Here is a 23196-nt window from a genome sequence, read left to right on the forward strand (position 1 = left end):
AAGCGAAAAACCCAACAGTAACACCAAAAACTAATTAGTGACTTTTCTTTATTCTATAACACGTGCACGTTGATCACTCAAGGAATCCTTGAACAGAAAGTTATGCTTAGGTGGGGCGTTTGAGCACAATTTTGGCCGCTTGACAAAGTACGCCAAGAAGTCAACAATGACCAAATCCGCTTACTTTTGCCAAGTGAACTTGCCAAGCACGCTTGCAGCGAAGGTACGAATGCCGTCTCCAAATACACAAGCAGTATATTAATGATAAGTGCGGAATTTTTATCAAAAGCAGGAGGTTTCTTAAAGGCACCATAAAGCCTGTATAATTCTCTTATCAGCTTTCACTTATATTAAAAGAGAAAGGTGTTTCAGATGGAAAATTTTCTATTAACGTGTCTCTAACTTTTGACATGCATGCCTCGCAACGCTCACTGTGTTACAGAGTTTGGAATAATATTACGAAAGATGCAAAAATTTCTTGTGGCGACGCGCTGCAATGAATGTTTGTTTACTATGATTATTATTTATGACTTTATTTATTTCCTGCCGTCCTCCCGAAACAATCTACTTTAGAATCAAAATGCAAAATCTGATTTTCTCTTTATAGCTTTTCAGAATCATCTCATCCGACGGATGATATCGAATCCAAAATTGACTCCATCTATCCTAACAGTTAATTTCCCATCCCTGGTTACGGGCTCTATAAAAACGACAGAAAGAAGGGAGAAGGAGGAATCCTAGCTTACGTATCTTCTGAAATAATTTGTAAAAGAATCACGCTGGCAAAGAGCTACAAAATCATCGAGCCCATCGTATTACACATCCAATTAAAAGCGAAAATAATTTTTGAGATTGGCCTGTATAGACCTCTAAAAAGCTTCACATTATCGTATCGACAGCAGGTCGAAGACGAGGGGGGGAAGGGAAGCTACTTCCCATACATCCTCTTCAATGAAATCGAAACGATGTTTTCACAACTTGTAAAGCAATCTCATTGGAATTGTCAGCGGATAACTCCATTGCAGACGAGCACCAGACGGTTAACATGGCGGTTAACCTTGGAAATTGGGGAACTTTGCTTTGCCTGGCTGGTTATTTTTTTTAAGAATCCGAAGACACTTTCCATTTTGTAGCGAAAATTGGACCCCGATCAAAAATTGTTAAATTCGCTGATTTTGCAGCGAGATTTCAGGTAGGCCTTTGCAATGTGATATTTGCCAAACTAAATCAGCAAATAAAGAATTTTCAAATGTTTGTTTCGTTCTTTATGCAGAAACAGAGGTCCGTATTGGAAATGATGACAGCGAAGTGTTTTGCTGACGGATAAATCTATTTGTCCGGCGACGACATAAATCGTTCAAATCAGGGACAAATTGTTTAAAACTTCGTCTTTCATCCCTCAGTTTGTATTTTTCTTCATCGGAGACAGCCTAAAACGTTAAAAATTTGGCCTCATAGCAAAGACCATCAAAAAACTGAAAAAACTGAGCTCTCACGTAGAGCCCTTCGGATCGAAAGACCATTTACGTTAATCTTTTGATCAACTCTGTAAAAATTCCTTAATGAGGAGCTTCTGCAGACAGAAAGTTCTAAATTATATAATAATAAACGATCTCTATCGAATGCAAAGTGTCATGTGTTCAATTACTGCTCATACTTTGAGAAAGACATAACAGCATACTTAAGTAACAACTTCATAAAATTGTTTTTATTGCCTCTCTACTAGCAACTGCAAATGGAATAATATGCTTGAATACATAATGAAGCTTTAATTAAAACTTGGATAAATCAAATAATTATCCTGCACAGAAATCAATTGGCCACTCAATTCAATGCTAAGTACATTGATGTATTGTCTCAAAGATGTGTTAGTTTTTCAATTTTCACGAAAGAAAATCAGTGTCTATTCACCTAAGTTACAAAATCTTTAACCTTAATAAACAGCTAGAGCAAATATGCAAATTTCGCTACTAAAAGCTTACAAAAAGTAGAAGTTATAGAGTGCAGAACTTGAAACTCTTTCGACCATTTCTCAGCACTCATACGGTGATAGGACTGGTAATCTTAGGTCCAGGCCTGGTTACTGTAGTCATCTTCTTTTGTCCGCGGTACATCAAGATTGCAGCCACGATGATTACGAGCGCAAACAGGGCGCTGCCCACGGCAGTAAACAGCAACAAGTAATTCTTCTTTTTTTCTGGACGGGCCACTTCTGTAAAGGTTCCTCTTTGCTCCTTGCTTACATCACCGCCCATATTGGGAAAAACGCGTTCAACGATCTCCACGTATTCTTTGTTCAGATACTCGTGTACAAACCGCTCCATGATGATCTCAAACTCTTGGCAATGGTCCTCACGAGCGCATTGCATAAAACTGCGGCATATTGCTGAAAGTTGCATTCCCCAATACGGCACCATGGCGCTGTCATTGTCGTGGTAGGCGCTCAGGTCAAACCAGAAGTATCCAGTTCGATTGGCGACTCGTCGAATAGCGGTAATCAGTGTGAGGTACTCGTCCCAGCTCAGCTCAAAGGGACAGAGCCCGTTGTTGATAGGAGTGAAGACCTGGCCAGCTGAATTCACAGACGCATCACAGTCAGTAGCAAGCGTGTACACGGGACCAATGCGCACTGTTCCATTCTGACGTACACCGTACTGATGAACTGTTTCATCCACGACCATGTGGGTGTCTGTGAAGCCGTCGTAAGTGGTCCGCGTCTCATTATGTGGTAAAGGGTAGACCGCCTTCACTTTGCACCAAGCAGGGGCCCGTTCTGCTCCTTTGACACCTTGGATCACATCGCCTACAGTGAGTTGGGAGACACTGAGGTGACCTTTGGTTTGTTCCTTCACTTGCATTTCACCAGATACACAGTCCAGAACTCCACCCCTGGTGTACATACTGGAGGTTAAAAGCAGCAGGGCGCTGAGCAACAACGAAATGGATTGCATCCTGAACTCAACTCTGCTTTGGGCCTTGATTTCTGCTGATATAAAGGACATAATGTGAGTATTTACGCATTGATGAAATATTTCAAGCCTGGATTATAAGCGTGCCTCTTTGATTTACCACCATGCTGAGGTCGCTCTTTAGAAGCTGTCGTGCTCGTCTTGTTCAAACTGGTTGTTCTCTCCACGTTTTGACTACGCTCGAGGTAACAAATCACCATATCAAATTATGACAACGTCTGCAAAGCACTCCGTTAACGTTACGAATGGAAATAAGGATTGCTAGATTGAAAAAAAATATCAGAATTTAGAGAATTGGGCAGCACTCCCCGACCAAAAACTAATCACGAGGTTGGTAAAATTAATAGGCCCGAATCTACAACGCTTATGCTGACTGTTTGTGTAAGCATTGGCATCAACTAGGGGAGTCCGGGGATATGTTTCCCCGGAAAATTTGAAATTAAAGTCTTCTAAAATGGCTAGAAATTGATCTAAACCTGCCAAAAGTGAAGTTAATTTTTAATTCTTACAAAACAACAAGTAACAAACTGGCTTTCACGTTTCACCAAATTTAAATGAATAGACTAACTTCTAAGTAAAAAAAATATTGATTCAATCAGCCAAAAAAGTGGGGTGCCCAAAGCCCCCCCCCAGCCCCACCCCCTGCACGGTCCCTATTTTCTGCGTATTTCCCATCTTTTATGATGATTGTCACCAAATATTCCTGAGTTTGCCTTCTTTGACTGTTTAAGGAACAAGTATTTAAACCTTGACATGTTATATCAAGTGACGAGTTGATAATAAAGTCCAACGTTACTCTTTCGACTCCATTCTTCTTTTACAACTCTCTGACACTAACTACTGCACAAATCCTTTGTTTGTTGATTGTTTTGTTTTGTTTTTTCCTTTTTGAATTTCGGAGACTTCTTTCGCTGACCGTTAATTTTTCATCGACTATTTTGATAAATTAAAGACTGAGTGCCTGTTTGCATGGAGGCGAGGTCCCCAGGTAGGTGACCTTATAATCTTCTCCATATATGTATATGTGCACGATCCTTCGCAGTAAAGCACTATTTGAGCAATAGTGAAAATCAGACCATATAATCTATATAATCAGACCATATAATCTTCTCCATATAATCTCTAATTTTATCTTGATCACATTTACATGATAGCTTAGGCAGTCTGTCGGTTAGGGTAAACCTGTAGGCCTGGATAACAACTCATAATCTAAACGTATCAAGGTGGGGTAACCCGCCTAGCCGGGGTGGTGTCCATACTGTAAGATGTGAAATAAGCAGAACAATAGCGAAACGCGTGGGTTTTAAAACTCTAGATCTGCCCACTTCCTAGCCGTCCCACATAGAACTAAAACGTTCAACAACAACTTTTACATCCACTTAGCGAGGAAACCTCGACAGCAATTTAGTAACATTTTTGCTTTGAACTCAACACTACATATACATGTTACGCATCGAGCTATTGGGGAAAGTCTAGGTGAAAAATAAGTTTTTAGGCAACGTTTTACTACACGTCGCCGCAGTGACACTAATTGTAAGCGCGACAACAACCTCGAGAAACTTCGCTACGGAAACCAGGGCTTGTAAGATTTTGTTGTAGTCGCCGGCTATTTTTCGACCATGATTAGGCGGGTTACTTTACGTACCGAGGGTCCCACCTCCATGTAAACAGACCCTTAGATTTACTGCATTAAGGTCACAGTCCACTTAGCTCACAATTACAAAGACCTGGGATTTTACATGTCCAGTGTTCCGTCTGATTTTGCTGGCAATTCAGATGTGTTAAGCTAGTTTGACGGGCGGAAATTCTAGTGTTACTTTGCAACATTGGAATTGGACGAAGCTTGTTTCCGGAATGGCCGCTAGTACCAAATCCCTCATCTCCTGTTCTACGTTGGTGAAATTTCGAAAACTTGGAGGCGATTGATCTGAGCTTCAATAATTGTTGCTCTCTACAATTTGTTATGTTTTAAAATTAATGAGTGCTCTTTATAAATGCACCTTTAAGGTTTTAAAGGAAAAAAAAACAACATAGAAAAATCGGAAATACTCAGATGCATTCTAAAGTAAAATTTGACGTGTACCGCAAAACTATGCACGTCTTTTGTCCACTTACCGTTTGTGGCAAAAATATGATATAATCAAGCGGGTATGATGAAATGCGTTTTCCTATTTACCCATCTATTTTATTCCTAAAAACCTCGTGATCATTTATTCATCTTGAACACCTAATAACAGCAGTTTCGCCGAGTTGAGTCAAGTATACATGCAGTATACTTGACTCAAGTATACTGCATGTATACTTGACTTAAGTATACTGCATGTATACTTGAGTATACGCAGTCATGTATACATGTGTTTGCAAAACATCCAGTTAGCTGACCACTCCTTGTACTGGCGATGTGAAGTTTTCAAATGCAAGAACGCATTTACGCTAACAAACTAAGTGCTTACGTCATGCATTTTCAGCGAATGATCGTCAATTTCTGTCGAGCAGCGAGGGTTGAATTACGCATTCAAACTTTGAGCGCCATTTTCTTTCCGTTCTTCACTTCGGTTGTGGAGTATTTTACGCAGAAGAAAAAGCACGCCTTATTCTCTTGGTTGATTCTGAGATAGGGCTAGAAAAACCCCAGACCAAGGAAGCCGACGAAGAGTAAACGAAACGCTAAACTTGAGGGATGACAGACAGACAGACAGACATCTATATTTATACAGGATAGCCCCTTCAGTGTAGTAAACACTGGTATCAACGGGGGTCCTGTTACCCACCCATCCCACCCCAGGGGAGGACATCCATCACACAGTAATCTCGTGCGTGGGAAATTAACGTCTCCTGCCCCTAACCCTGCAGGAGACGGGACCTCCATTTATTCGTCCCTATCCGAGAAGACTAGAATATCTAACCAATTCTTGATGGTAAAGAAAGGAAGCATATTCTTCTCAGTTAATTTTAAGACCCTGAGTGTTGGTCCGGCCGGTATTGAACTCTCGACCTCCCGCACAGCAGTCCGGCGCTATCCCAATTGAGCTAACCAGGCGGCGGTTATGGAAATGGTAATCCGACAAAATTGTCCGCATTCATTCCCAGTGCGCCTCGAGCAACGCCATGTCAAGGCGCTTACGGTAAGCATTAGTATGTTTTTAAGTTGATTGTTTACAAGTTCCGGGACTAAATATTTGTTTTTAGATTATCTTACAGCTAGCCACTCGATCAGAAACGCTGAAAACCTTAGCTCATTTTAGTTCGCGTAGCATCCTTTTCGAAGAGCTTTCGAAGAGCAAAGCTAAAGAGGGCTGGAAAAAAAGGGGTCTAGGCGCCATCTCAAGGCGCTTACGGTAAGCATTAGTGTATTTTTAAGATTATCGTTCACAAGTTTCAGGACTAAATAGTTGTTTTAGGATGATCTTACTGCTAGCTACTCGATCAGAAATGCGGAAAACCCTCGCTTATTCTAGTTCTCGTAGCATTCTTTTAACCAGCTTTAGTGTTATGTCAGTGGTTTCATATGAGATATATTATATTATTAAAAACTAGATCATTGGATAATGCAATTCAAGACTTTTTATTGGCTTAGCCGTTATGGTATATCAGCCAATATACCATAATCTACAAATATAGTAAGCGTACGTGTCAGCTTAAAATTAAAAGGGAGCTAAGAATTTAATAAAATTTGATAATTTGATTTAACGTTTTTAATAAAACAATTATTCCACTCGCGCTTTTTGGATATGAGATGATCATAGCCAACGAGGCGCTACGCGCCTCGTTGGCTATCTATCTTCTCATATCCAACAAGTGCGAGTGGAATAATTGTTAATTATTACGCATGTATTTCGGATTCCAAGGCCAATGTTAGGGAGGTTTACAAAAGCCTAGTTGGCCGGGACGATGGTGGGGAGATCCAGTGAGACTTATCAAAATGGTATGTATATACACCGTATGCATTTTTTTTCACTTAATTGTAGATTTTTCTGAATTGTTGTTTCAACATCAGGTTATTGCGCAGGAATCTTCTTCAATTTTTTTAGTACATTTCTTTTGCGTAACTTGCTCTTCACAATATTTGTTTGGAACTTTTTCTTGTGTATGAAATTTTTGGCAATATTTTTTTTTGGCAATTTATTGTCCAACCCCCTCTCAAGAATAAAATGGTATGTCCCTTACAACAGGCAGAAACAATTTCCAATTTATTTTTGAAATGCAAATTTTTCAAAATGATTTTGTGTTAATTAAGAAACATTAATGCTGTAACGATCAGAACTGTTTGCGTACCTAAAATAACAACATTCCACTGAAATAGAGCCTGCAATGAGATTTTTGTCAAACTTTGCCAATTGCCTGTTATCTTAGAAGAACCTAATATTTAAAATAAAAGTAGGAGGTCTTCAGACTTGCTTATGAGCAACGTACAGCACTATATTTATATTTATATTATATTATAAATATATTATATTATAAATATTATTATATTATTATTATATTATATTATAAATATATATTATAAATATTATATTATAAATATTATATTATAAATATAAATATTTATTTATATTTAAATTATATTCTTATGCTATAATTCACAACTGTTTAGTGAATTCACCTTTCCAAAGATTGTTTGTATCCCTCTCCATGTGGCACTAAAGTTTTGCTTTAGTTTTATTTTGTGGATTGGTGATTTGCTGTATTTTAGAGGAAGTAATTTCTGTCATTTTGAAAGACTGGTTATTCCGGCTGGGAATTAATTTTTTTCATTCAACTGGAATTATTGAACTTCATGCAATGGAAATACAGGTGCAGAGCAAATAAGAACATCCCGTACCAAACGGCTAAATCTAGAAAATGTCTTGATTACATCTAGTGAAAAGTCTAGCGAAGATCTGGCAGCTTTTTTCAAAGAAAGGTCTTGCATAGATCTGTCATGTGAGCTAAAATGCTAGACTTTTCTAGACTTTTTGACAGCTAGACGTTTCTATAAAAAAGCTAGACTTATTCTAGACAATCGTATCACGAGAATTTATCTAGAAAGAAATGTCTTGAGAAAGTCTAAATGTCTAGAATTGTCTAAAAAAAAAAGGCATTTTGGAAACATTTCAATCAATGGGTGTTTATTAAACCGACGACTGACGAACAAACGTACCTCTCGTTACAATGCACGCCATTCACCGTGCTCCTCAAAATGTTTGTTTACGCATGCACCTCTTGCCACTTTGTCACTTTGTCTTGCGTTGTCGATTGGTGTTAGCAGGATAAAATAAACGTATACTACTGGAAATGATTCTTTATTTTTTCTACAAGAGTACCGACTAACATTTATCATGAGTGCATTTGAAGACGCTTTGAACGCTTCACTATTAGGTATGTATTGTAGAATTATAAATGACACGAACATGGCATGCAAAAGTTGTCCGTTTCTTTCCCTATCTATAATATAATAGTAAGATTTAGAACCACGTTTACGGCAATACCGAACGGGAAAATCTGATCTCGCTCCATCTTTTTCTAATTCCAAAAAAGGAATTTTTCTAAGAGAAAAATAGAAAAATATCTCCTATTCAAATTGAATGTAAACAATTTTACATTATTGCGCAAAGGGCTGCAAGGCAGACCGCGAAAGTTCGATTCTTGCCGTTTGCCATTCGCGCCAGTAAACGCGGATCTTAATCTCTCTAACTGGAGCAGCCGCTGGCCATCGCAACTGTTGTAACGCTATACCCAAGTCTGCTTGTGCGAGAACACCAGAATTTTAACGTTGTGTTTACGTGATAAAATTAAAAGTCTCGTTTTATTTGGTCTTACCAATTTTGGTCCATTCGAGCCGGATATAAGTCAGTCGCTCACGATGAGCAATCAAGAATCGTGGCAATTGGTCGACGAATGTGCGATATCACCCCTTCACAGCAGCCTTAAAGTGACTCCTGAAGATTCGGTAAGCCAGGTCGATTCTGGTCATTCGAAAGCGCTTTCTCGCTCTAGTTCTTCGTCGTCCTCGTCAAGAAGAAGAAGAGACGCTAAAATAAAGGCCTCCATCGCAAGCCTTCAAGCAAAACAGCTTGCCGAACGAGTTAAGAGAGACAATGAAGTACGTGAACAGGAGTTTCAAGAAGAAAAGGCTCAAAGGGAATTAAAGTGGAAACTTGAATGTCGAAAACGAGAGCTCGACCTACTACGAAAGAAAAGAGAAGACGAAATGGCTGTGATTTCCGCTCAAAATCAAGCTGAGGTAGCACATCTTGAGTATGAAATACTGGGTCAAGAATTTAACGAAGGAAAGGCCTCTTATGATGACATCTTCAAGGTCAGTAAGTCTTCGCCATCTTTGAAACATTATGTAGTGCCCAGTCCTAAAGCAACCTCTGAGGTTGAACGCAAAGATAGTCCAAGTACTGAAGTTGAGCCCGGGATTACTAAGGGATACGTTCTCCAAGAACTCAAAGGATATGTTTACACAGAGTCATCTCTGTATAGAAAAGTTGTCTCATATGAATACTCTCCATTGCGTGCAATTTCCAAGCCCTTGCCAGTAAAGGATCTAGAGTTCCATGCAGCTCATAGCAATAGCCTCGCTTTAAGCTCTACTCTGGTACCAGTTGCCCAAGCAAGTGAATCAGATATGTTAACACTCAGTACTGCAGTGCAGTCGCCTCAACGGGGATTATACAGTCCTGAAAGAAAATACTCGTCTCAAACTGCTGCTACCCCTGTTAGTCTACCCTTGAGGCCTCCATCTTACAGAGATTCGTCTTCACCTGCCTGTGTCCGCGTCCCAGCGCAAACCTGCGTCATTTGATAATAGTGTTACAGCTGCTCTTGCAACAACCTCTGTTACTTGGTCATTTTGCCGTGAGCTTGGTGGAGAAGTCCCTCCAACAGTTAGTTCCCTAGTGGGGGATGGCAGTGTTGTTCTGGCATCAACGCCTAGTGGTAGTTGCCATGACAACTTAACCCAAACTCCTCGCAAGTCAAACTTCACTGCCACATTAAACCACTTTCAACCATCTTACGTAACACATTGGGCCCCAGCCAGCCGGAGCACATCAACCCCTTACTTTGGTGGACCTAGTAGAAATGACAGTCATTCATTACAAGTAGAACAACCGGTTGATACATTTATTGGTAAATTGAGAGAAGGCCAGGAAACAGCCTTTCAGTGGTCCTTTACTAGCTTGCAGACAGATTCAAGTGTAGCTCTTCTTCGAGCTCAAGAACAGCAGCGATTATCACCGCTTGAGCTCTTCAAATTCACAGGAAAACCTATCGAGTGGCCTAAATTCATTGAGAGGTTTCATGATCAAATTCTCAACAAGACAACCCTCACCGACTCAGATAGAATGGCTTATTTATTCCAAAATCTTGACGGGGAAGCTAAGAGAGCAGTAAAAAGTCTAGGTGTTACAGGTCATAGTTACCCAACTGCCCTTAGGACTTTAAAACGTCAGTTTGGGAACCCCAACAGTGTGGCCACAGCTTATCTGAATGACATGCTCAACAGTGCCTATGTACCCTCAAATGATAGGCAAGCATTACGTGACTACTATTACCAAGTGAAAGCATGTACGACATGGTGAGTAAAGATGGGTTAGTCAGCTATTCTTCAAACCCCAGAGTATCTCAGCAGGGCAACTATGAGGTTACCCATGAACCTCCGAGTAAGATGGTATGAATACATAGATGGACGCAGTGATAGATCCACCCTGGTAGAGTTTGAGAAGTGGTTACGCATCCGAGTAGAAACACTGTTTAACCCCCTTGAAGATTTCATACGCGAAGAATGGAACAAGAAACAAAGGTACCCCAAAGCAAAGCCAAATCTTAAGTTCAATTCTCTCGCCACGACGACAGGAAGGTCTCCTGACGCCCCAAGCAACAGCAGTGACTTGTCAGATTCCAAACTAGCCCAAACCCAATCCTTGAACAAAGAGCAGGAGAAAGCCCCATCCAATGAAAAGGGGTGTGTCATCTGCAAGTACAAACACCCTGTTGCCTTTGGTCTTGTCTTTAAGTCTAAGCACCTACAAGAAAGGCGAAAAATTGCAAGAAAACATGGACTTTGTCTCAATTGTTTGAAAATGAACCACAAAGTCAAGAATTGCCTGAGTACAAAGCGTTGTCTTAAAGAACGGTGCGGGCGTTCCCACCACACCCTTTTACATGAGGATCTTCGAGTAGAGTCGCGTCCTAGCCTCACCAGCAACGAAAGTAGCTTTATCCAAACATCGGCTTCTCCAAAGGAAAATGCTCGTAACCCAGAACCGGTGTCAAATTTGTTGCCCATCGTCTAGACCAAAATCAACCAAGTCTGATTTCAACCTCAGCGGAAGGTCCTCCTTCGAGTTCTCCCAGTTCGAATTCATAGTCAAGGGAACACGGTTGACACATATGCTGTCCTTGATCCTGGAAGTGACTCAACCCTGATTAGGAAAGACTTAGCTGAGAGCTTACAACTTGTTGGCGATACATATCGCCTTAACATTAATACAGTTGGCAATGAAGCTGCTACTCAGAATTTAGAAAGGGTAAGCTTTAGTCTTTCCTCTAAAGAACAGCCAGACCCGGTTATGGTGCACGGAGCTTGGGTCATCAAAAAACTCAACATTCCATCTTTCAAGTTGCCGAGGAAAAGGACCGTCGAGCAGTGGAATCACTTATCTGACGTAGATCTTTCTGAACTCCAAGTTGGTGACGTGATGATTCTCATTGGAGCTGACATGGCTCACCTATTGATTCACCTTGAAGTCCGCCAGGGGCGACGGGATGAGCCCATCGCGGTAAAGACCCCTCTTGGATGGACGCTGTTTGGAAATGTGAATCAAAGACACTGTGAAACAATTTGTGCAAACTTTCTCGCATCAGATAGAGAGACTACATTGCAGCATCAAATCGAACGATTTTGGGAGATCGACTCTTACGCAACCAAGCGAGATCTCTCTGAGTCCACCTTGTCAGTTGAAGACAAACAAGCTCTGGCCATCCTTGAAAACAACACAGTCATGGAGGAAGGCCACTACAAAACAGCACTGTTATGGAAATGCGAACCAGTCTTGCCTAACAATTATGCTATGACAGTTTCAAGACTTCATTCCACTGAGAATAAACTCAAGAAAAAGCCAGAGCTAGCAGAGAAATGTCAGAATGTCATCAATGACTATGTCACTAAAGGACACGCCCAAAGGATGACACAGGAAGAGGCCAAAGTGATAAACCCAAAAACATGGTACTTACCACACCATGCAGTTGTTAATCCAAACAAGCCTGGAAAGGTCCGTGTGGTCTTTGACGCGGCATCAAAATTTGATGGTGTTTCCTTGAATAACAAGCTTCTGACTGGCCCCGACCTGTTGAACAGTTTGCAGAGAACGGCTCGTGATCAGCAAGGGAAACTCAGCGAGGATGCTATCAACGCTGTTCGACGTAAATTCTATATGGATGACCTCCTAGCATCGAAGCAAAACTGCGATGAAGCCACAGGTCTGGCTAAAGATTTGATAGGAATCCTAGCAACTGGCGGGTTTCGCCAAACGAAGTGGTTGTCAAACAGCCGAGAAGTGCTCACAGCAATGATGATGATGATGACAATCTTTAATGAGGAAACTTTTTCACTAAAAAGTGGTTTACAAAAAGGACCTCGAAAATTAAAAATTAAAAATTTACAATGAATAAAAATGCTAAAAGATGCTACTAAAAACTAATGTATCTTATGTGTAATACAAAACTTAAATCAATGAATTAAAAATCTTACGCTTCAAAATATTTACATTATCAGCGGCTCGTATAGTTTTGTCCAGCGAGTTAAAATCACTTACAGCATGATAGCCAGTTCTTTGTTTGCCCCAGTTCCTTTTAACGGATGGAATTTTGAGGTTTGCTTTATTTCTTGTGTTGTAACTATGTTGTTCTTGCTGAGTGACTAATGTTAGTTCGTGATGCGTGAGACTATTAAGACATTTATATACATGTACGCATCGGCGCTGGAAGCGCCTTTTTTCTAGTGTTATCCACTTCAGTGTAGTTAACGCATCAGACGCAGAGGAATACAGTGGTCGATCTAATATTATTTTAGCCGCCTTATTTTGAAGCACTTGTAAACTAGACATTAAAGTTACATTATGTTTGTCTCCCCAAACTAAATCAGCATACTCGAATAAGGGCATAACAAGGCTTTTATAAAAAAGGATGCGCGCCTTAAGCGGTAACAAATGCTTAATGCGTCTAAGTAGGCCAAGCCTTTGATTAACTTTCCCTGCCATGTATTCGACATGATTTGTCCACGAAAAATCAGACGATATTAGGATTCCAAGATATTTAAAACAAGTAACATTGTTTATACAATGATCAAAAATTGAAACAGTTAGAGCTATTTTCCTCTGTAGCTTCTTGTTACTGCCTATGAGCATGCATTTGGTTTTGTCCAGATTCGTCAGAAGTGGCGATGTCCCTTCGTCAGAAGTGGCGAAATCCCTTCGTCAGAAGTGGCGTGCGACATTATTCTCTTAGATTGTAATGGATTGCCCCAAGAAAGAGCCTTAGGCGTCAAGTGGTGTGCAGAGCAAGATCTGCTGAGTCTTCAACCAGCGAAGAGTGAATTCCCAAACACCAAGCGAGGAATATTGAGTGCCACGAGTAGCGTGTTTGATCCCCTAGGCCTTGCCGCGCCGTACGTAATAAAGGCGAAACTGATCATCCAAGAGTTGTGGAGACGCCAGATTGAGTGGGATAGCGAACTGCCCAATGATATCCTGCAGAAGTGGCAAGGTTGGAAAGAAGGTTTGAAATCCTCTCAGACGATCATGATTCCACGGTGGTATGGCTTCCACCGCGACCGATGCCTAAAGGTACAACTACACGTGTTCTGCGACGCGTCAGAAATCGCTTACGAGCAGTTGCGTATTTCCGTGCGGTGGCTCGTGGAGATGTCAATGTGAGCTTTGTTTTAAGTAAATCTAGACCTGCGCCAATCAAAGTCTTGACCATTCCGCGCCTGGAGTTACAGGCTGCCGTTGTAGGCACTAGGCTGAGGTCTAAGATAGTGGAAGAAATCAACATTAAAATCGATGAAACGCATTTCTGGAGTGACTCCAGGATAGTGCTTCACTACCTTAGCAACACCCAGCGGAGATTTAGCACGTACGTGTCTCACAGAGTTGCTGAAATCGTCTCGAAATCGGACGTTAAGGAGTGGCATCACATTCCTGGAAAAATGAACGTGGCCGATGACTGCACGAGAGGGAAGGATATTCAGGTGTTGACTCCGAAATGTCGATGGATCAGTGGTCCAGAATTTCTAATGTTGCCTGAAGCAGAATGGCCGAGTACTAAGGGAGTACCAATTGTGGATGAAACTGAGGTAGAAGTTAAGGGCTCAGTCCTTGCTGTGTCCACTACTTCATCTACAAACATGGTGAAATGGAAGAAGTACTCCTCTTGGAGAAAGCAATGTCAGCAGTACGCTTGGTGGATGAGATACAAATTCATTCTGAGGTGTAAAATAAAGAATATGAATCCGCCTCCAAAACGTCAAACCATGTGTTTGAGCGCCGCCGATCTCGAAGAAGCCTCGCTAGTCTTGCGTAAACAAGCTCAAATTGATTCGTTTAAGGACGACTACGAGGACCTGCAAGCGAACCGAGCTCTCTCGTCTAACAGTCCACTACTTCCACTGCAACCAGTCCTCGTTGATGGAATTATCAGAGGTGGAGGTCGGCTGACTAAAGCTCCGATACCATTTGAAGCAAAACATCAAGCATTACTTTCCCCGGTACATCCTCTGTCTAGATTGTTGGTTCAAGACATCCACGAAAGACACTTCCAAGTAGGAAGGGAGCACACACTGGCTCTCGTGCGCCAACAGTTCTGGATCCTCCGAGGAAGGTCATTTATTAGAAGAATCATCCGTGAATATCCTCTTTGCAAGAGAAGGAGAGCTAAGCCAACCGTTCCTCTGATGGCCTCTTTACCCAGAGAACGACTTGCCCTTTGCGAGCCTCCATTTACCAATACGGGTGTAGATTATTTTGGTCCAATTAGTGTCAACAGGGGAAGAGTAACTGAGAAGAGGCGGGGGTGTATCTTCACATGCCTTACTACCCGTGCGGTCCACCTGGAGGTGGCAGGCGATCTGAGTACTGATTCGTTCATCATGACGTTGAGAAGGTTTCGTGGGAGAAGAGGCAACCCAAAGACAATCCGTTCAGACAACGGAAGTAATTTCGTGGGAGCGAACAGAGAGTTAGGTGAAGCTTTGAAGTCGTTGAGTCAGGGACGAATCACCGGCGAGCTGGCCCGAGAAGGGATCACTTGGTACTTCAACCCGCCGTCGTCCCCACACATGGGAGGAATATTCGAGTCAATGGTCAAGCAGGTCAAGAGAGCTATGAAGACTATCATAAATGACCAAGTATTACCAGAGGAAACACTCCATACAGTCCTTGTCGAGAAAGAGGCTATTGTTGATAGTCGACCCCTCACTCCCGTCAGTGATGACCCCGACGATTTCGAAGCGCTGACGCCAAACCATTTTCTCATCGGACGAGCCTCGCCAAACAGTCCACCTGGCCGATTTGAGGAGCGAGAAATTAATAGCCGCAAGAGATGGAGAATGGTCCAAGTGCTAGCTGACATGATATGGCGGAGGTGGCGTAAAGAATACTTACCTACCTTGGCAATGCGCCCAAAATGGAATAAAGAACGAAGGAACTTGAAGGAAGGAGATCTTATTCTAATGAAGGTTGATGATGCGCCTCGGTCACATTGGCCCCTCGGACGAATTCTAAAGACATTCCCTGGGAAGGATGGTAGAGTTCGTATGGCAGAAGTGAAAACTCCTAACGGAACCCTGATGCGACTTGCCGCAAAGTTATGCGTGTCGGAGGAATCTGTTTAAGGACAGCGATGTTGAATTCTGATCTAACTGAGAACACTTGTAGCCCTTTCATGGAAACTGTTTAATTTTCTGTTTGTGATCTAAGTTCATTTAGGTTGTTTTTAGGTCGTCGTTCGTCTTATTAACTCACTGGGTGGGGGGGGGGGGGGGAGGGAGGATGGAGCGGCCGCTGGCCATCGCAATTGTTGTAACGCTATACCCAAGACTGCTTGCGCGAGAACACCAGAATTGTAACGTTGTGTTTACGTGGTAAAATTAAAATTCTCGTTTTATTTGGTCTTACCACTAATGTTGCGTTAGATATTTGAAACTCGATTTTTTTTGCCAGAAAATCAACTTTGAATAAAATACAATCATTTCTGAAACAACAGAGTGACCTTTCGAGAACAAAAATATTTACAACCAATCTGACACGCGCGTCGGTGGTATAATTTGTAGTGATACTGTTATACTTTCCGGCGGGTATTCTTTGTTGCGTAAACAGCAAAGTGATAAAGAAAACGCAATACTTATCAGAAAACTTGATAATCTTAGCTTTATACCATGACGTATGAATCTTATTTTTCTAACAGAAGCGCCAAGCAACGATCCCTCGGCTCCCTCTTTGACATTGGATCCTTCCACATTATCGGTGACCGGTACAACCGAATACTGGTTTTCTTCCAAACAAAAGACACAAGCAAGCAAATTCGCACTCATATTCCTCTAGTTAGTGCGTAAAGTAAAGTAATAGGCAAAGTGCAATAATCGCTCGCACGCTCCGCAGTTGTATTTGCACACCTTCAAATCAGCAATGCTAACCGAAAATCTCGCCTTAACTTTATTGAATATCAGTTTCCTTATTTTCTCAATACCTATTGGCACATTCGAAGTTAGTATCTTTTACTCCATCTAACAATGGATCTTTTTTTCGATAGCTGACTGAGGAAAAGAGCTTTGAAAGGAGAAAATAATATTTCGAAGAAACGTCACGTCGCACAGATAAAACTGAAAATCGATTGTCATGGTCATGTTATGAAAATTATAGCGTCTCGTTCAATTCTTTAAGAAATTGCTTGTGAATCATGAAAAGTATTAAACAATTTACGCGAAGTAGGCTGCAGAGTTTTGCCAAGAAAGACTGAGAAATATCACTTTGCTAAATACGTGATTCTAGGATACGCTTGAAGAACACAATGTGACAGTGACTGGGTCATGTTTTATCTGAACGTGACAGCTGATACTTCAAACAAAAGCAGCGCTTTTTCTGTCCGGTCGTTCTGGTTTGTTCTTTCCCGAAATAATAGTAATAATTCAAGATGTGTGCAAACAGGGATAAGCGAGCGAAACTCTTATTGTAACAACTGGCTTCGTTTTTGGCAACTTGCGCGTAAATTTCTATCGGTCGACTATTTCGCATCGATCGATATAGCTACAATGTCATCATGCAGTCACCTATTGACCTAAAACAACAATGGTAGCAATGATAGTTCATTTATTTTTATAGTGATACGGCAGTAGAGCAATTTATATACCCCTTCAAAAATGAACCTCGAACTAAAATGTTATCAATATCGCCCGTTTGATCAAGTTTAGATCTAGTCAAGACAATCCGTCAAGACTTTTCCTAGACATTTGAGCTTAGCTAGAGGCTAAATGTCTTTGAAGACATTTACTAGACTTCCTAGATATTTAGTTTGTCTTGGAACGATGTAGGAAATGTGTAGAAGATCTTTGCTAGGTCTAACATGGACAATTTTAGATCTAACTGTTTACGGGATGTTAATCAGTGTCAGAGTCTCACAAAAATGACATAATAAAGAAATGGCATTAGCAAGATATTACATAATTATCATGAAAAAGTGATTTGGTATTTACACTTTGTTGCGATGTAAACTTTCGCAGAGAAAATTTTTCAGGTAACACTTTGGATCATGAAAAACCAACTGAAAGAGTTAGGTGTTACATGGTACATTTATTGCACACAAAGAAAGTTATTGCTCAATTAAAAACAAGAGAAAAAACAATGACAGGTAACCATACTTGTTTATGAGAAAAATGACTTGCCTCAGTACATAAAGCAAAAGACCATTTTTTATGTATGTGTTCTCAACACTGAAATTGTACACAGTAAGGATGCACAGTGCAGTTTCTGGTTTTGTTCATATTTTTTTTTCTATCAGAGCAGCCACAGATAAATGCAAAACAGCTGAGTAAAACCCCTGCTCCCCCAGCCCTTATTTACAGCCCTGAAAGTCTAAAAGCTGCATACATTTGCTAATTAATGGTTCAATACCTAATGTAACTGCCTTTCAACCTGTGCACAGCCCCAAGTGGAAGTGGTTACAGCTGGATTTTTAAACCATGCTTAAACAGTTATATTTAATCTCTTAGCTGCGATGGACCTGAAAACAAGAATGTAAGCCTGCAAATTTTAGCTGGAGTACAAAATATGGACCATGAAATACCAGTTGGTACAATCAAAGGTAAATCCCCCATTTTTCTTTTTTCTTGTAAAACTAATGTATCAAATGTTTTGTAACAAGTGCATTTGCTTTAGTTTGAATGTTTCCTTGGTTTACAAAGTCTCAATCAAACCAGCTTAATTTTTATTTCCAATGTTGAGATAGAGTACCATACTCTAAAATCTGAGACAAAGGAGAATGAAAATCAAATAGTTTAAATATTTTTAAACCAATTAAATTAACATAAAAACCACAGCATAATCGCCTATATGTACCTACTGGATCAGTTGAGAGGATAATAAACTGCACCCGCAGTCTTTCCTCTTCTGATTTTGGTGTTAAACAATTTATTGCACTCATATGCAGTTTTTAGATACACGAGTGTTGTAACAGAATGTTTATTAAGTAAGTAATTTAAGAGGCTTTATTTTGAAGAGGGTAAAGTAAAGTAATTTAGAATACTGACCAACTTTCGGCCCTGTAAATAATAAAAATATAATTTAAATAAAAAACCGAAACCTAATAATAAGTGTTGAAATAATTCAAAAATTTAAAGCCAAGCACCTTTTACCATGTCTCGACAAGAATACATTACTCTCTTTTAGCTGCTATGCGTGTCCATTTTCGAACAAAGCGATGGCAACAAGTAAACAATTCAAGAAATGCTGCTCAAAATGTCCTAAAGCAACAGAGAACTTGAAGCCATCTAAATACGTAAACAATATTAAAAATTCAAGCTGTTTTGAGTTTTTCTACTGTCAAACACTGTAGCAATGCTTTAAACAAGAACTGACACCTGTAAGAGCTATGCCGGGTAGAACTAATCAGCTGATTTCAACCTAAACCTCGTCTATTGGTGACTTTCAGATTTAGTGTAACTGTGAATAATTTTGTTTAATATATTTTTATACAGAAAAAGAACCGCAGAGTGAAAGCTCTGAACCTTTCTACGTCCTTAGCTGAAGAAGAAAAGGATTGGTATATGCAGTTCATGACTGTAGACTTAGATTAAGAATCACATACTCTTTTGCTTTAAAATGTTTGAGACCTCAGGTTTTGAAATGAAAATTCAGTTACATTAAGACTGTTGTTTCTTATGTGGTAGCAACTTAGTAGCTTCTAGTATTTTCCTGAAAGCTACATCTATGTGTTATTGATCGATTGAATACTGTCTTTTATTATTGTTCTATGCGACAGCTTTATCTACAAGCTAAGTAAGGCTGTTCTACTGTCCTTAATTTTTCAAATTTACTTTGAACTGACTCATGAATTGTAAAATGGGAGAATTCCATCAACCATACTGTATGATTGATATCTTATCTAGTATAGAATTTTTCAGGATTATAGTTAATGAATCGAAAGCATGTAATGTTTTAGGTATTTTTAGTTAGGCTTACTGTTTCAAATTATTTAGCTGTTTACCATATGACAATATTTGACTTGTATTTAAAGATATTTATAAGATTTATTTGACCAGTTAATCAAAAGCATTAGGTGTTTTAGGCATTCTTAGCAAAATGATATGCTTACTGTTTTAAAGTGTTTAGCTGTTTACCTTGTGACAAAATTTGAATGGTATTTGAAGATATTTACAATGTTTATTAATTCCAAGGTGACACCCGTTAACAAATCAAAAGCGGTAGGTGTTTCAGGCATTCACTGAGTAAGGTGTTATGCTTACTGTTTTAAAGTCTTAGCTGTTTACCATGTGCAAATATTTTACTTGTATTTCAAGATATATATAATATTTTTTGATTCCAAGGTGATTAGAGACAGACCAGTTAACAAATCAAAATTATTATATGTAGGTACAGGCATCCTTGATTATGACTCGTCATTATTTACATGCTTCAGTACTTTTTCAAAGTGTTACAGTGTAAGTTCTTTACCATGTGACAATATGTGACTTGGATCAATTTTTTTTTATAATGGGGTAAATGTCTGTATAGTGCTGGACATACATGCATTTTCTTTTGTTTTTTATTTCTCTATTTGATTCCCCCCTCCGTTGAGCAAGTCTGTGTCAGCGTTTACTTCTGCACCAATGGGAAAAACTGTTCAAAAATTAAATATTTGACTGCGTATATACATGGAACAAATAAGATGTAAACGTGTATCTCTGCCACAACAAAGTCTCGGCAAATGTTCACTTACACGTATTTTTACAGGATACGTAAAGAATAAGCGAATTTAGTATTTTGCCTTCAATGCTTTCCTTGCAAACAATGGTCAAACATGACATTTGACTTTGTAGCAAACACAACCAAAGCGAGGCAAATATAGTCCTTGGCGTCCCTGCAAATCCATCCTTTCGTGCAGTAAATATATCCATTTACCTAGTATTTACTGTCAGTAGCAGTAAAGTTGAATTTTGTTTTTTTCACATTTGCTATGCCACGTAAATGTGCGCAAACATGACATTTACTTTTTGTGCAAAGGTCATCAAAGCCAAGGAAACATTTCGTTTGTAATGTAAATTCGTCAATGTAAATATGGAGTGAAAGCAAAATTGAACGTCTTTGCTTTACTTGTAATTGTGGTACAAACACAAAGTTTGACTTGCTCGCAAATACGATCAAAGCAGTTTAAATATATTTGCTACACATGTAAATCCATCTTTTCGCGTAGCAAATTTAACAATTTAACTCGCCTTTACTACAACAGTAAAGTTGTTGCAAATGTTCAGCTTTTCTTTACATTTGCTATGGTATGTGAACATTGAGTAAAAGCGGTATTTACCATCTTTCGTTTGCGTGCAAATATAATGCAATCAAAAAAAATTACATCTGAGCAAATATGAACAAAGTCGATCAAATGTATTTACTTCTTATTTATAACACTTTTGCTTCAGGACTGCGGTGTTAATTTACCGATGATGAAGGAGCATGATTTCAATCTAGGAGGAATACATTTTAGCCATTAAAAAAAAATTAATTCTGTTTTCAACATTAATCAGTGCTCTTCACAAATACACTATTGAGGTCTCAAACAAAGAGTATAGTCGGTAATACTTTTAAAAGATGCTTTCTAAGAGCGAAATTTGACGTGTGCCACAAAATCATGTGCGTGTTTTGTCTACTGCCCGTTCGTACCTGGCAAACTAAATGAAACCAAGCGAGCATGATATTTGTGTTTTCTTAATGTTGCATCTCACTCGTGATTGCTGATGCATCTTACATACGTACAAACATCAGTTTTGCCGATCTTGAGTCAAGTACGTAAACATGTATGCATGTGATTAAAAAACAACCAGTCTGCTCATCACTGCTCAAACGTCGGGCTTTACAAAAAATCGTATACTATAATTGGTTTCTTAATTTCTTTGATGATCATTGGACTCTGCTGCTGTCTCAAGTTCGTATCAGATGCAGAGCTGTTATTTGCTTCTAATAAGAAAAATGTTGAAGCTCGATGTGTGCAAGAATAGTTCTCACTCGCGGCTTGTAAATGGTTTGCACTCAAACGAAAAATCTCATACAAAATCGGATTCTTAAGGAATTACTCATTCCATAGACCAAACAGGAAGGAGGCTAAGTATGTACCCATGTAGTTGCGTTTAACTCACTGAGAGTGTACCATAGCTACATAGAGTCCATGAAGTAAAGCGTTCGACCTGCGTGCGAGTGTAGTGATTGCACTTCGGTCGGACACTCGAGACTTTTTCTTTATCTTACGCCTGCGTCATCGAAACTGAATGAGAACAGTTCTGAATAGTTGCAAATTAAACATACCGTGTACTTGTAGAAAAGCTTCCTTCTTCTTAAGAAGCGAAACCGCAATCAAGCCTTGTTTGCCAAACACTAGATCAATTAATATAACTTAATCAATCAAGCCTTGTTTGCCAAACACTAGATCAATTAATAGCTATAAACGATGTTATTCTATACTGTATTCTAGAACCCAGATCTAACTTACAAATGCGGAGAAGATGAAGCAATCCTGGGCACGAGATCGTCTTTTCTCACCTCACAGAACCAGCAATTTTCCTTGTAAGTAAGCCTTACTTACTGGACCAGTGACTATACTCCTCAATATCTCGTAGTCAGAGGGTCATCCTAAATAGCTAACAAATCCCATGGCTACGCAATGAAGCAAGAAGGCAGGTCCTAAAACCCAACAGATGCATTTACTTTACAACTGATTAGAAATTTCATCAACGTAAATTCACCTTAGACGCAGCAAGCTGTCATTTCGGTACCCAGAGTTTTAAAAAACATCCAAATGTGATAACTAACAATTATTCCACGAGCGCACGTTGGATATGAGATGATAGATAGCCAAAGAGGCGCGTAGCGCCGAGTTGGCTATAATCATCTCATATCCAACAAGCGCGAGTGGAATAATTGTTATTCCCATTTCCTTCTTCGAGAATCTCTGGGTCTCCCTTTGAAGTCTCTTAACAACTTTCGCAATTGTTTGAATACTCCTGATAAGTGCACAACGTTTCCTGTCCGCACATATAAATTTAGGCTTGTTAGCCGATTGAGATCATAAACATTTTAGAATGTATGTCTCTCTTCTTTCCACTACTGCGAAGTTGTCCAAAACTGAACTGTGTGAGTGCATACTAGGACTGCTGTGTTAATTCACCGATGAAGATGCAGGATTTAAATCTGAGAGGTATATATCTTTAGCCATGAAAATATGTACTTTTAAGACAAACATTAGCAAACGTCGAGATTTTAAGTTAATTTGAGATCTCGAGAAATTAAAACTTCCTCAAATGGCTGAGAAGTGTTAACCCTTGACCAAAATTTTATATGGCTGTTAATTCTGATACAGAGAAGCGTGGATGTAAATTTTCAGCTTTGCGAGGCTCTTAAAATTTCTCTGAACCAAAACCTTGCTCTTCCTAGATCATATTTTGCTTATCCGATAACAGGTTACACGTTTAAGGTATAGC

The 23196-nt window shown here is 39.7% G+C and overlaps 4 protein-coding genes across 5 annotated transcripts; 2 read left to right on the forward strand and 2 right to left on the reverse strand.

Annotated features, from left to right (window-relative positions):
- Positions 1–1686: 1686 nt before the first annotated feature.
- Positions 1687–22167, reverse strand: LOC111337528 (uncharacterized). Of its 2 annotated transcripts, none has more exons than XM_022943860.2 (2): positions 22025–22167; positions 1687–2983 (listed from the first exon to the last, which is right to left on the reverse strand). In XM_022943860.2, the coding sequence occupies exon 2, from the start codon at positions 2949–2951 to the stop codon at positions 2040–2042; it is 912 nt and encodes a 303-aa protein (XP_022799595.2). In that variant the 5' UTR covers positions 2952–2983; positions 22025–22167; the 3' UTR covers positions 1687–2039. The 2 variants fall into 2 exon arrangements, with proteins under 2 accessions (XP_022799595.2, XP_088587437.1); XM_088731311.1 differs by having other exon boundaries at positions 1687–2986.
- LOC148724481 (uncharacterized) lies at positions 10595–12658 on the forward strand. The gene is made up of 3 exons (XM_088730356.1): positions 10595–10920; positions 11326–12437; positions 12642–12658. Exons 1-3 carry the CDS (start codon positions 10595–10597, stop codon positions 12656–12658), a joined length of 1455 nt encoding a protein of 484 aa, XP_088586482.1.
- On the reverse strand, positions 12528–13379 carry LOC148724482 (uncharacterized). Its single transcript, XM_088731312.1, has one exon. It carries the CDS (start codon positions 13361–13363, stop codon positions 12683–12685), a length of 681 nt encoding a protein of 226 aa, XP_088587438.1. The 5' UTR covers positions 13364–13379; the 3' UTR covers positions 12528–12682.
- LOC148724483 (uncharacterized) lies at positions 13792–15849 on the forward strand. The gene has a single exon (XM_088730360.1). It carries the CDS (start codon positions 13792–13794, stop codon positions 15847–15849), a length of 2058 nt encoding a protein of 685 aa, XP_088586486.1.
- Positions 22168–23196: the final 1029 nt, after the last annotated feature.

The sequence above is a fragment of the Stylophora pistillata genome, chromosome 8 (genome assembly GCF_964205215.1).
Source record: "Stylophora pistillata chromosome 8, jaStyPist1.2, whole genome shotgun sequence".
NCBI classification, from domain to species: domain Eukaryota; kingdom Metazoa; phylum Cnidaria; class Anthozoa; order Scleractinia; family Pocilloporidae; genus Stylophora; species Stylophora pistillata.

Bases quoted from the DNA above. Each gene is read 5' to 3' on its own strand.
- LOC111337528 (XM_022943860.2), bottom strand. From the start codon at position 2,951: ATGCAATCCATTTCGTTGTTGCTCAGCGCCCTGCTGCTTTTAACCTCC.
- LOC148724481 (XM_088730356.1), top strand. From the start codon at position 10,595: ATGAGGTTACCCATGAACCTCCGAGTAAGATGGTATGAATACATAGAT. The intron at 10,921-11,325 runs GTGTGTCATCTG...TCGAATTCATAG, and splicing joins GCCCCATCCAATGAAAAGGG to TCAAGGGAACACGGTTGACA.
- LOC148724482 (XM_088731312.1), bottom strand. From the start codon at position 13,363: ATGCTCATAGGCAGTAACAAGAAGCTACAGAGGAAAATAGCTCTAACT.
- LOC148724483 (XM_088730360.1), top strand. From the start codon at position 13,792: ATGCCTAAAGGTACAACTACACGTGTTCTGCGACGCGTCAGAAATCGC.